The sequence below is a fragment of the Nyctereutes procyonoides genome, unplaced genomic scaffold (genome assembly GCF_905146905.1).
Source record: "Nyctereutes procyonoides isolate TBG_1078 unplaced genomic scaffold, NYPRO_anot_genome, whole genome shotgun sequence".
In the NCBI taxonomy this organism is placed as follows: Eukaryota; Metazoa; Chordata; class Mammalia; order Carnivora; family Canidae; genus Nyctereutes; species Nyctereutes procyonoides.
In genome coordinates, this window is record NW_026575142.1 from 45,948,701 (window position 1) to 45,962,366 (window position 13,666).

The window sequence follows — 13,666 nt, forward strand, 5'->3', positions numbered from 1 at the left end:
GTAGGAGGCTCTTTAAATTTTCAGTTTGTCTTTTTTTTTTAAAGGGGATTTCTATTTAAAATAATTAGATCATTTAATGGGCACACTGCATTTTTCCCTGGACAACAGCTGCAGTGCAGAGACAGATCTTATGCTAAAACTGCTTGATAATTCAGAAATGGAAATGAAATTGTGAAATGTGAATCCTTTTTTCCAGGAAATATTTGAGCTGGAATACATGAAGGAAGTACATATATGTGTAATACTAGAAGTAGTATGATGATTGTTCTATGTAGCCCTGAAGACATACACAAGTGATTATATATTACTTTTGTTGCTATAATTTGAAGGGCGAAATATTTTTGGTTTTCTTTATATCATTGAATTCTTTTTAAAATGTATTTATTTCATCAGTGGGAATCAGATGAAAGAGAGTGAGTATAAAAAAGAGCTGGATTCAGAGCAGCTCTGCATTCCTTAGGTTTCAAGGGTCCTTACAGCTCTTGAGTGAAATTATTTGGTGAAATTGGGTCTAGACTGAAATAGCATTTGTTATCCCCTTGTTCATTTGTTATGTGTAATACCACTTCTGGAAAATTAAAGGCAAGGTGCTGAAGGGACAGACAAGAAGAAAAAAATATAATTAAGCAATTTTAAATTGCCAATCTACCATGCATCCATATGCATATCTATGTCTGTCTTAGTAAATAAAAAGGGATAGAGATATATGCTTGCTCTTTGTGTCATCTAGAAACATTTATTATAGTTCCTGCCAGTAATCTTCTATACTTCCAAAATCTGACAAGTTTGGCAATAGGAAGAAAATGGAGGAAATGTAGATGAAAGACTTTCTATCATTTTGAAAATTGCTTTATAAAAATTGCAGTATCCCCTCTAGGATCTCGTGAGGGATCCCTTCACAGTCTAAAGCAAGTGAAGTTTGATAACAGCATAGTTCTACTCTAATGTTTGCTCTTACTTTCAATATCCTAACTTTTTCCAGCTTACTCCTTATAATTTTTGGAAAATATGTGGTGTTTTTGTAAGGAAAAGACATTCTCTAATGCCTTTTTTTTACCTTCATTTATCTGTGTTTGTTTCATATATCTTGAAGAATCAGGTGTTGGATCATTCTGGAAGTCTTGTGGCATATGCTCCAATTTGGAGTGATTGAGGAACTTTTTTTTTTTTTTTTTTTTTGCAATTTAGGAGGAAGGAGACATTTTTTTTTAATTGGCTTATACCAGTCTCCTTACTCTGTAATTCTCAGTTTTCTCATGTTAAGGAATTAAATATAATAAAATTTCATCTTACCAGATTGCACCAGTATTGTCCCACACATGGAAATCTTCCTTTATTTTTGGCTTTTAAAATCAGAAACTTTTCTTGGGTTGCCGTACTTCTCTTTTTAGTTTATGTGCCTCTTACCACACCACTGATATAATCTCTCTTGCTGCAGTATGGTCACTGCTATGGGCACTTTCAGTGGAGAAGGCTGGAAGGTTAGGATCCAGAGGAAACATAACAAAAAGGGAGGAAAAAAAAAAAAAACCTTCATTTGGCCAAATCTGGCTCCTAGTATATTTAACCACTTCCAGAATTAGAAAGCCTTTCTGTACATTTTCTTCTCTTTTTCTCTCTTTTTTTCCTTACGTAATGAAATTAAAACTTTCGGAGCCCACAGTTGACATTTTTCAGAAAATTGAGTTATCAAGGCAGTAATTATTTCACGGGGAGATAAAACTCTCATAGCCCTAACTGTCAAATAGGGCCCTTTTCAGATTTTAATTACAAAATAAAATTAGTCTGCTCTTCCTCGGAATGGTTTGTGAGTGGTTAAACAGAGCTTTCCCCCCAATACTGGTGGTCGTCAAACTCTGCTAATTAGCAATGCTGAGAAATTCCAGTTAACAAGGACATTCTCCAAGACTCTGCAGGTTCCCTGCCGTTTGCCTTCATTTCCATAAGAAGATTAAGAGAGGAGGGGAACACACTCAAATGCAGATGCAGAAAAGAAGCGTTTTTTAACAAGCATCATAATAGTAAGATGCTTGGCTAGTTCTCACCTAATTACTGCAAGTTAAACCTCTATTTGCCACTAAGAAGAAAAAATAAGTCTACAGTCCCCTATCTCCACAAAATTGTTAGTTGGCTTCAGATATAATACTTGAGGAGGGATGAGGGGGAGTTTAGGAGAGAAATATCAGTGCAAAAGATAAAACTGAGCTACACTTAATCAGTTAAGGGTTTTTGGCTGGGGTCTATACAGTAGAGCAAAATTAAATCAGAATATCCTAGGAGTTAGGTATTTTTGTTCCTAATTTCTAATCTTGCTTTAAAAGTATGCAGCTTTTTGCTGCCCATGAAAGGGAAATGTTATACATCCTTTAGATTAAGCACTTTAAATTTTCACACATTGTGCCAATGGCAACATTTTTAAATTCTTGAAGGATGAAGCACCCTCTTCCAAGTCTTATTTTGATTCCCTAGTAGTCAATGGTGCATTGTTATTAGTACTGTAGCCATCTGTTATAAACCTAAAACAGTGCTGCTTGTATCATCTATCGTGATTATTATAGTTATTATTATATTTAGGGGCCAGTGATAGTGCCGGATTGAAATAGAGTGGCCGGTGATCTGATTTTTTTAATGCATATGTTCTAAAAAATCTAATGAGAAAATTGTTTCTGCTATCACCATCTTCTTTAATCTTATTTTCATAGCACATTATTATGCATAAATGCCAGCCACAGTTAGTTTATTGCCTTGATAAGTACAGCAGGCTTAATTAAAATAAAGCTGTAAATAAATGCAACCAATGATAACACAATTGTAATGTATTTCCATAGCTTATTTATATGATAAAAGCGATTAACAAAAGACCTAGCCAGCCCCTTTAACCTCTTAAATGCATTATTATAGAGTTCGGGCACAAACACAGGCATCTGAGAACGTATAAAAGCTTTTATACATTATCCCAAGGAAAAATTGGTGCCTCTTCCTACTGCCTCTTGAGAGAGGGGGAGATTAAAAAATTTGCTACTGTAACCACTCGTTATTAGTATTTATTTTAATACATGTACACCACCATTATCCACATCAACCCCTTGGTTTTTTTTTTTTTTTTCCTTCAGACTTAATTATCCATAAGCTTTTTTAAAGTTTTCGGAATAATGCTACTAAGCGCAGACCAGTGCATACACAATCATGAAGTGAATGCTTGGCCTGCCCTTCGTGGCATCTGGACAATCATAATTCATTCATATGTTGAATCTCATAATTTGTACCTATTTTTTTTCTCATGGTTTAACCTCCTACTTATGTGGAGGTTCTATGCCCATTTCTAAGTTAAGCAAATTAAATCTGATTCTTATGATTTGGTTCCAAAGCTTATATGATTTGTTAACTTTTCTTTTGTTTGGATTACGTGTAGTTAGTTGGATCTTCCTCCCATTCCCCGCAATTTTTTTTTTCCTTTAATTATTTTCAAACACCTTCTTTTAAAGGTAAAAAGCAAAACTGTAGTCCTGGGAAAGCGAATCTGCCAGTAGGGGGCGCACCAGCCACATCCCTGAAACCAGACGCGCTGAAAAGCCGGTGGCTGCGGTGCTGTCTCCTGAGCCTCTAACCTTTTCTCTTTCCTAATCTCCATGTCCGTGTGTAGCTTAATATTACACCTCGAATAAACCTTAGACATTATTTTGTTTTGAAGAGTGCCATGCATTCATCCGTTTCGAGAAGGCCCAGGCTCCCCCCTTCCCGGGTTGCCAAGAGCTAAGACAAACCATAACTTAGAGAAGAAGGAAGAAACTGATGGAGGGGTGGGGGGAGGGGAGTTTGACTGGAAATAATAATTTATAAAGAAAAGTCTGCAGGATTCTTTTTCTCGACTTCCCTGGCTTTCCAGGGAGCATACTTATCTTGAGTTTGACAGGGAACAGAAAAGCCGGGGAGGGCAGGGACTGGAGAAGCTGGCGTGGGGGTAGTGACGGTGATGGGAAGAAGGAGGTTAGTAAGGAACGAAACAATGCAAAGTTTTGTGAAGATAATAAATGGAACGTGGCCGACAGATACCATTCAGTACATTTTCTTAGGGTGAGTACGGGTAGATAGATCAGGGATGAGGGGGCGGAGAGAGTGTTACAGAAGAAAGAAAATAAGTAACCCTGATGGTTTAAGCCCTTTATAAAAAAGAAACGGCATCAGGCTTTTTTCCCCCCACCACCACCCCCCCCTTTGTAGTCAAGTGCATTTTAGCCACAAAGATCCCAACAAGAGAGTGGAAGGAAACTTAGACGGGGCTTTGTTTGACTCCGTGTAGCGACAACAAGAGAAACAAAACTACCTATTTGTAACGGACGTGCTGCCATTGCTGCCGCATTGAGCGCCTACCTATTGAAATCTTTACGTCAGGACAATGGGAGAGCGGCTAAAATTACCCTCTTGGGTCCCGGGCGGGCAGGATTCCTGAGCCCCTACCCCCGCCTCCCTCCCAGCCTCCCGCAGCCCCGGCCTGCCCCACCCCCCCGGGGCCAGGCCCGGCGTCGCCCTCCCGCCCGCGCAGCCTGCACCTGTGCCGGGAGCGCATCCCTCCCGCCCCCGGGCCCCGCGCCCCCTCCGAGCGCTGCCCCGGGCCCCGCGGCGCGGGCAGGAACGCGGGGATGCGCGGCGGGGCCGGCCCTGCCCCGGGTCCCGGGACCCTGCGCGGGGGGGGGGGGGGGGCGAGCGCGGCCGGGGGAGCGGAGGGGAGGGGGAGCGCACGCCGCTCGGCCGCGCGCACCTCGGAGCGTCCAGCCGACGGCCGTCTCCTCTCCGCCCCCCCCAGCCTCCTCTGGAAGGCGGCCCCGCGGAAGTCCTGCCCCGGGGGAGGCTCGACAGGAGGGTGGGGACCCCGGACGGAGTGGGGGCAGCCCCCTGCGTCGGCGACGCGGCTGGGGCAGGGGGCCCGCGGGGCCGGCGGGGAAGAGCGGGCTGGAGCGGCCTCCCCGCCGGGCACCGTCGGCCGCGTTGGTGCTTAGGACCCGGCCCGCTGGCGAGCAACCGGCGGGGCCGCCAGGAGGGTCTGGGGGACGGCGCTTCCCGCCTCCTAACTTCTGGTCGGGACAGTGAGGAAGGGGGGAGCCGGGCCGGCGCCCGGAGGGGCAGGGGCCGGGGCCGGGGCCGGGGCCGGGAGCGCGAGCCCGGGGAGGCGCGGAGAGGCGCGCGGGGCGGGAAGACCCGGACACACCGACTCTCGCGCCGCCTGTGTCCCGAAATCCTAGTGGGACCGTCGCCCTGGCCGCCCCCCGCCCCGCCCCGCCCCGCCCCTCCACCCTGCGGGCCCTCGCGCCCCTTCCTCAACTCCGCGGCCAGCACCAAAAAAAGTAAATCAACGTGAAGTTTGAAGAAGAAAGAAAGAATCGTAGTCTTAGTGCTGTTTACCCACTTCCTTCGAAAAGGCGTATGGTGTGACCTGTTGCTGCGAGAGGGGATACAAAGGTTTCTCAGTGGCTGGCAGGCTGGCTGTGGGAGCCGCCTCCCCCTCCCTCCTCCCCCTCCTCCCCCTCCTCCCCTCCTCCCCCCCCCTCCTCCCCCTCCTCCCCCGCGCGGCCTGCGGCGCGGCAGGCCCCGCCCCCTTTCATGCAAAACCCGGCGGCGAGGCCGGGCTCGAGTGGAGGAGCCGCCGCGCGCTGATTGGTCGCCGGAAACCCATTTATTCCCTGACAGCCCCCATCACATGGATGGTTGTCTATTAACTTGTTCAAAAAAGTATCAGGAGTTGTCAAGGCAGAGAAGAGAGTGTTTGCAAAAGGGGGAAAGTAGTTTGCTGCCTCTTTAAGACTAGGACTGAGAGAAAGAAGAGGAGAGAGAAAGAAAGGGAGAGAAGTTTGAGCCCCAGGCTTAAGCCTTTCCAAAAAATAATAATAACAATCATCGGCGGCGGCAGGATCGGCCAGAAGAGGAGGGAAGCGCTTTTTTTTGATCTCGATTCCAGTTTGCTTCTCTCTCTCTCTCTCTCTTTTCTTCCCCCAAATTATTCTTCGCCTGCTTTTTCTCGCGGAGCCCTGCGCTCCCGACACCCCCGCCCGCCTCCCCTCCTCCTCTCCCCCCGCCCGCCCGCCCGCGGGCCCCCCAAAGTCCCGGCCGGGCCGAGGGTCGGCGGCCGCCGGCGGGCCGGGCCCGCGCACAGCGCCCGCATGTACAACATGATGGAGACGGAGCTGAAGCCGCCGGGCCCGCAGCAAACTTCGGGGGGCGGCGGCGGCGGCGGCGGCGGCGGCGGCAACTCCACCGCGGCGGCGGCGGGCGGCAACCAGAAGAACAGCCCGGACCGCGTCAAGCGGCCCATGAACGCCTTCATGGTGTGGTCCCGCGGGCAGCGGCGCAAGATGGCCCAGGAGAACCCCAAGATGCACAACTCGGAGATCAGCAAGCGCCTGGGCGCCGAGTGGAAACTTTTGTCGGAGACGGAGAAGCGGCCGTTCATCGACGAGGCCAAGCGGCTGCGAGCGCTGCACATGAAGGAGCACCCGGATTATAAATACCGGCCCCGGCGGAAAACCAAGACGCTCATGAAGAAGGATAAGTACACGCTGCCCGGCGGGCTGCTGGCCCCGGGCGGCAACAGCATGGCCAGCGGGGTCGGGGTGGGCGCCGGCCTCGGCGCGGGCGTGAACCAGCGCATGGACAGCTACGCGCACATGAACGGCTGGAGCAACGGCAGCTACAGCATGATGCAGGACCAGCTGGGCTACCCGCAGCACCCGGGCCTCAACGCGCACGGCGCCGCGCAGATGCAGCCCATGCACCGCTACGACGTGAGCGCCCTGCAGTACAACTCCATGACCAGCTCGCAGACCTACATGAACGGCTCGCCCACCTACAGCATGTCCTACTCGCAGCAGGGCACCCCCGGCATGGCGCTGGGCTCCATGGGCTCGGTGGTCAAGTCCGAGGCCAGCTCCAGCCCCCCCGTGGTTACCTCCTCCTCCCACTCCAGGGCGCCCTGCCAGGCCGGGGACCTCCGGGACATGATCAGCATGTACCTCCCCGGCGCCGAGGTGCCGGAGCCCGCCGCCCCCAGCAGACTGCACATGTCCCAGCACTACCAGAGCGGCCCGGTGCCCGGCACGGCCATTAACGGCACACTGCCCCTCTCGCACATGTGAGGGCCGGACAGTGAACTAGAGGGGGGGAGACATTTTCAAAGAAAAACGAGGGAAACGGGAGGAGAGTAAGAAACAGCATGGAGAAAGACCCGGTAGGCTCAAAAAAAAAAAAAAGTCATCACCCGCAGCAAATGACAGCTGCAAAAGAGAACACCAATCCCATCCACACTCACGCAAAAACCGCGATGCCGACGAGAAAACTTTTATGAGAGATCCTGGACTTCTTTTTGGGGGACTATTTTTGTACAGAGAAAACCGGAGGGGGGGGGCGTGGGGAGGGCGAGGGGATGGACCTTGTATAGATCTCTGGAGGAAAGAAAACTACGCAAAACTTTTTAAAAGTTCTAGTGATACGGTAGGAGCTTTGCAGAAAGTTTGCAAAAGTCTTTACCAATAATATTTAGAGCTAGTCTCCAAGCGACGAAAAAAAAATGTTTTAATATTTGCAAGCAACTTTTGTACAGTATTTATCGAGATAAACATGGCAATCAAAATGTCCATTGTTTATAAGCTGAGAATTTGCCAATATTTTTCAAGGAGAGGCTTCTTGCTGAATTTTGATTCTGCAGCTGAAAATTTAGGACAGTTGCAAACGTGGAAAAGAAGAAAATTATTCAGATTTGGACATTTTAATTGTTTAAAAATTGTACAAAAGGAAAAAAAATTAGAATAAGTACTGGCAAAACCATCTCCGTGGTCTTCTTTAAAGGGGCAAAAGTTTTAGATTGTACTAAATTTTTTTTTAACTTACTGTTAAAAGCAAAAATGGCCATACAGGTTGACATCGTTGGTAATTTATAATAGCTTTTGTTTCCCAACTTTCCATTTTGTTCAGATAAAAAAAAAAGCAACAACATGAAATTACTGTGTTTGAAATATTTTCTTATGGTTTGTAATATTTCTGTAAATTTATTGTGATATTTTAAGGTTCCCCCCCCCCTTTATTTTCCGTAGTTGTATTTTAAAGATTCGGCTCTGTATTATTTGAATCAGTCTGCCGAGAATCCATGTATATATTTGAACTAATACCATCCTTATAACAGGTACATTTTCAACTTAAGTTTTTACTCCATTATGCACAGTTTGAGATAAATAAATTTTTGAAATATGGACACTGAAATTATGCTTGAGTCTTTCATTTATTTGGATAACACTGATTATACATAACTCCTCCGGGTATATACTGTGCTCAGCCAAGAAAGCAAAATACCTAAACCTTGGTATTCTAGTCCAGTAGCGTGTGCTAATGTTAATTGCAACAAATAAATGTCTGAATGATTAATTGAATATAAGTACTCTCAAAAAATTGGAATGCTTATATCATTTTAAAAATAGAAACTAGAGACATATATTGTAAACCCACCCTCTCCTTTTCTAAGCTGCATGAATAAGCATGATGGGGACTTCTACTTAAAACTGATTTATGCCACTTGTTGCCAGAAAGAAGGAGTCAATTCTGAAAATTTTCATGTAGCTCAGCAGATGGGGTATTGAGCCAAATCAGAACCAGGTTGGCTGGTTTTGTTTTCGTTTTCCTAAATGCACAATGGCCCTTTGGAAACCTGGTTCTAGGGGAAAATGATGCTTCTTGTATCGGAATAATTGCAAACTAGACATGCAAAGTGCTCATCTGCTGGGTGGGTGTTTGGATTACTTCAGCCCTGCTATTGTTTGAGAGGAAACAAGTGGTTTGCTTTCTTTGTTCCTTGACTTCATAAACTTTCTCCTCTACATTTTCCTGTTTAGGGCCGAGGGAAAGCAAAAGAGCGTCTTACAAACCACCCCCCCCTCCCCCGACTTACCACGGCTATTTTTTATTATTATTATTTATTTTCTTTTTTCCTCTCTCTCCCTCCACGAATTCCATTTCTTAAATTGGCAGCGCGGGTCCAAGCCTGTAGTCCCAAATCGGATATCTCTGCAGCTGATAACAAGCAAAAGAGAAGCCAGGCAACAGCCATATTAAAGAAGAAAACAGTCAACTCCGAGGTAGATATTTTACTTTGTCCGATCTAATCACATTTGGAGATGATTATGCTTTTGATCTGTTAACCATGTTTTACTACAGTAGTGGAGAAGTAGGGGGAGGGGAGGCGGTGGGGAACCAAGATCGGATTTGTTGTTTCCTTTTGCCCTAGGAAAGGTAAAGAAAGACTATAGTGGTCCTCAGTGGGAGCGGAAAAGTTGGGGCATCGGCCGGGGCTGTGACTGAGCGGGGTTTCTGCAGCACAGCCGCCCCGCGCTTGGGCGCAGCCGCAGAATCTGTAAGCCTGACTCAGGGACTCTTCCTTCCTTCCTTACTGCTCACCTCGCTCATCTCCCCCCTCCAAAGGGGGCCAGGAACATCGAGTCGGGCATTCTTAAGAGCGTGGGTTACTACCCACAATTTCAAGGGCTTGTTGTGTCAACTTGCTGCAACTTTGGAGAAGTTGGGATCCGGCCGCTCCTTCCACCCAGGAGTAAAATACCGGCTGCAGCCACCCCGAGTTAGCTCGACCCGTTGGTCTGCACTTTCTCGTTTTCCAAGAAAGTCTTTCTCTCTCGTGGTGTTGCTAATGTTAGTTCTGGGCTCAGCTGGAGAGATCCTCATATTTTCCGTATTTTTATTTCATGTGGATTGCTTTATTTTTGGTGTGAATTGGTTTTCATTTATTTCTTTTTTTAAAAAAAAATCCTCATTTTAGGGTAAAGGACAATTATTATGCCAGTTCCCAATTCTAAGCGAGGCATTTCCCCCCCTAATTAATGCAGAGACTCTAAAAGAATTTCCCCCGGCCTGGCCAGCCATTGTAATGCATATACGGATTATTCACGTGGTAATGAGCACATTCGCCAGTTCTTGCTCACACATACGAATAAAAGAAACTTTGAATAAAGATCCAAATGATCTTGCTGGGGGGTGGGGAGGATATTCCCGGAATTTGAACCAATCAACTATATGGAGTGTATATATTTGAAAAAAAAATAGATATATTAGAAATATGTATTGGGTTTAGAGTAATTGCACTGCACTAGGCTCCCTTAAAAAAAAAAAAGAGCCCACAGGATCAGGCTAAAAAAAGCAACAACTTTTTGGCAAAATGCTCAGGTTCAAATATTTTGCAAGAAGGAAAAGAGCAATTTTAGGAAGTTGAACTAGTTTTGAGTGATTGTCACTGTCTGCCTAAAACAAGAGAACTCACATTTTTCCTTCCGATCCTTCCCTATCTCCTAAGTGAAAGCCAAATTATTTTGCTGGCAAATATAAATTCTTTTGATGAAGTGCATTTGAGGAAAATGTCATATAGTTCATCGTTTATTTGCTTGGGCTAAATGATTCCCCAAGATGTCTAGTTTCATGAATAGATTAATACTGAATATACAATATTGTAATTATAATATGATTTCCAAGAAGGGGGAAACCATAAACTTGCCCAGAGATGGTTATCTCTCAGTTCTGAAGTTAGTTGTTGAGTGTTCAGTTCCTTCCTTGGGATATTATTCTGTTCACCATTCAATTTGCAGTCAAAGGGGGTGAATTTAATATTTTGTTAACCTTGCACATGGAATGGAAAGATGTAGAAGGATGAGAGTATAGTCTGTTCCCTCTGCAATTTTTTCTTTCCCCGCACCCCCGCCCCCTACTTTAAATAAAGAGCGTTAAAATATTTTGCTGAGCTGTAGTAGATTAGCAAGGTTTCTTGCCAATGCTGGGAAGCTGGTATTACAGACGGTCCCAGGGGGAAATGGCTCACATTAACCACTAAATGAATATTTGACAAGGGCTCATTCGGAGGTATTATTACTATAAACGTGTCCCTACTGGACTTTCCCAGGGTCAAAGAGCAACGCTTCAATTAATTATTTAGTCTGCTAGTAGATTTGGTTGTAATAGCTGTACTTATTTCTAGAACCGACACATTCTTACAGTAGGAAATCTCAGGAGAATCTCCTCCATCAGCCATGCCTTGGATTGAAATACACACAGGGCCCTGGCATTCTAAAGCTGACTTTTTCATAAAACCTTTTCCTGGGCTGAGACTTGGGGGGATTATAGTTTCTTTTTCTGGTTTATTTACTGGTTTTGTTTTAAAAGGAAAAAACAAAACAAAACAAGAACATAAGAAGTTATCTTAGATTCTACATCATGTCTGGCAAGGTCTTTTAGGGCCTTGCAGTTTGGGGAGAGAGGGGTGGGGATTTATTTATAACCTTTGCCTTTTCTAAGTGGAGATGTCACAGGATTTCAGAGACTCAGGCAGGTTCTGAATTTAGAAAGGGCACACATTGCTGTTTGCCAATAAAGTTCGGTTTTTAAACTGCAAGGCTCCCTAGGCTGAGCACTCTGGAGTTCTTGTAGTCTCACAGTAAATTGGGGTACAAGATAGTCCCTCCTTCCCTCCCCACCTATTGGTTTGAACATTTCCAGGTGTACTGGGTGGGGGGGGTAGGCAAGTGTTCCATTTCTGCTCTGTCATAAGTTCCTCTGTGGCCCTGGGTAAAATGATAAGGGAATGATTTTGAAAGTAAGATTCCTTGACAATAATATAAGGTGAATGAATAAGAGATAAGCTGCAAGGGGTGGGGGGGGGGACGGGATGCAGTAATTACAAACCCAATTCATTCAGCTTTTCAGAACTTTTGTTGTGGGAACTCCATTGACGGGTTTTGAGTCGCCAGTTTTCTCACATTAAAAAGAACTGATCAGCGCCTCAGGGGGACAAGAAATACCGCTTAACTGCATAGTGATTGGGTCTTCATTTAGAACCCTTACAAGAAGAAATTTAAACAGTGCCTTTGTGTGCACAGGTTTACTTTTCAACTGCTAACAGTTTATAGCTAACTGCTTTGAGATTGAAGTTTGACTGTGGTTTGATCGCCTGCTTGTTGGCACTGCTTATTTATTTATTTATTTATTGTAATGAAAAGAGCTTTTTATATCCTCCCCCCTTTATTTCTTGTTCTTGGAGAATTTTGCAAAACAGGTCCTCATATTTTGCTTTATGGAAGAGGAGTTTCCCTCACCGTGAGCTTTAGCAGAGACTTGAATTAACACTTCTCCAACACTTTCCACCTCCCTCCCAACCCCCATTATTGCCTTAAAATAATTTGCATATCACTTTTTTTTTTTTATGCTGCCTTTTCTTGCTTTTAGAGCAAAAACTGCTTTGGACAGCTACAAGTGAGGTCGAGGATTGATTTATTTCTTTTCTTTGCCTTTTCTTTCTTTCTTTCTTTTTCTTTTTTTTTTTTTACACTGAAGTTGGAAGATGGTTGGGTGGATTTCTTTAAGGACCTCATCTATGAGGTGGATCACTTAAAAACAGGAGAAGGGGAAGAGACACTTGAACTTTACTGTGAAAATGTGGATAAAGTCCAAAGGGACACACACAGTCTCTGGAATTCTAGAGTAAGCAGCTGTAGAAGGAGCTTTCCAAAGACAGAAATTGTCCAAACCAGAGAATTCGTTTGGTGTCTTTCATAGTTAATTTCTATTAAAAACTTCCCTGGAGACCTGCTTGTGATATCACCCAGGGAGACTTGTGACCACTGCTCCTTCCCACAATGCTGTCCAGTTTAAAAATTCTTGTAAGGCCACAGAAGAAGCCTTTAGGAAATAATGGGCTTGACTTTCTCAACTATGAGACTTCTCTGGGAGGATGGATTGCTAAGACAAGGCCAAGATTTCCCATGGCAGAGAGCTCTCTGTATGCAGGTCTAGAGGGATTTTTATTTTACATTTCGGTGCAATGGCTATATTTCTGATTCCTTGAGTGGTGGTACTCAGTTTCTCTTCAAAAGCAAATAGAACGCCCTCTCATTTTCGGGACGCAAAGATATTTGCTGCTTCTGGGCTTTTGGAGTTGAGATGCTTTGCTCTCCTTTGCAAAGAAGTGTCAGGTGATTTACAAGCTTCCAGGAGTCGTTGGTTACAGGCCCCCCGTCTGCCTGCATGCACAGGATGAAGTGCGCACTGTTAGGAAAGGTTTCGGGGCCTTGAGCTGTCCTTTGCCGTCCTCTCCGGGCGTCGGGCGTCGGTGCGGGGCGCGAAGCGGGCGGGAGAGCGCGCGGGCCTCCCGCCCCGGCCCTGGGGAGCCCTCCGCAGCCCGCGCAGCCGCCGGGGCGCGGGGCCGCTGGAGGCCGAGGCGGCCAGCGCCGGCCGGGGCCCTGACGTCACCGTGGCCCTGCTGAGGGCCCCTGTGGGGCTCCCCGGGAAGGTGCCGCCGAGGGCTCGGGTTTTCTCCGGCCCGATTTCCTCTCTGAGGCCTGGACCGGCCCGCGGCGCGCGGGTCGGGGGCGCCTCCCGAGGTGTCTGGGGCCCGGGCTCCTCCAGGGCTCCCTCCCGCAGCCCAGCCCTAGCCCCCGCCCCCCCATGTTGACCTCGTGACCCCGAAGATGCTTCCAGGCCCCAAACTTCCCAAATCAAGAGATTGTTCCACTCGGGTCCTGCCTTCTTCCTCTCGCCTCTCACCCCAGGCCTTTACTTTTAAAAGGTTGTTTGTCCCCGTTTGGTGCCAAGGCTCAGCAAGGTAATCAGGCTCCTGGTGCCTCCCGAAGCC

General features: G+C 46.4%; 1 protein-coding gene and 1 long non-coding RNA gene across 3 annotated transcripts in view; both read left to right on the forward strand.

Moving 5' to 3' along the window:
• The window catches only part of LOC129498905 (uncharacterized), a 47,407-nt gene that overhangs the window by 11,243 nt on the left and 22,498 nt on the right, over nucleotides 1–13,666 (forward strand). For both annotated transcript variants that reach the window (XR_008662237.1, XR_008662236.1), the window contains one exon: nucleotides 9,010–9,116. This is a non-coding gene — a long non-coding RNA (uncharacterized LOC129498905). The remainder of the gene's footprint in view (nucleotides 1–9,009; nucleotides 9,117–13,666) is intronic.
• Nucleotides 5,721–7,373, forward strand: SOX2 (SRY-box transcription factor 2). Its single transcript, XM_055308488.1, has one exon. It carries the CDS (start codon nucleotides 6,156–6,158, stop codon nucleotides 7,125–7,127), a length of 972 nt encoding a protein of 323 aa, XP_055164463.1. The 5' UTR covers nucleotides 5,721–6,155; the 3' UTR covers nucleotides 7,128–7,373.

Bases quoted from the DNA above. Each gene is read 5' to 3' on its own strand.
- SOX2 (XM_055308488.1), top strand. From the start codon at position 6,156: ATGTACAACATGATGGAGACGGAGCTGAAGCCGCCGGGCCCGCAGCAA.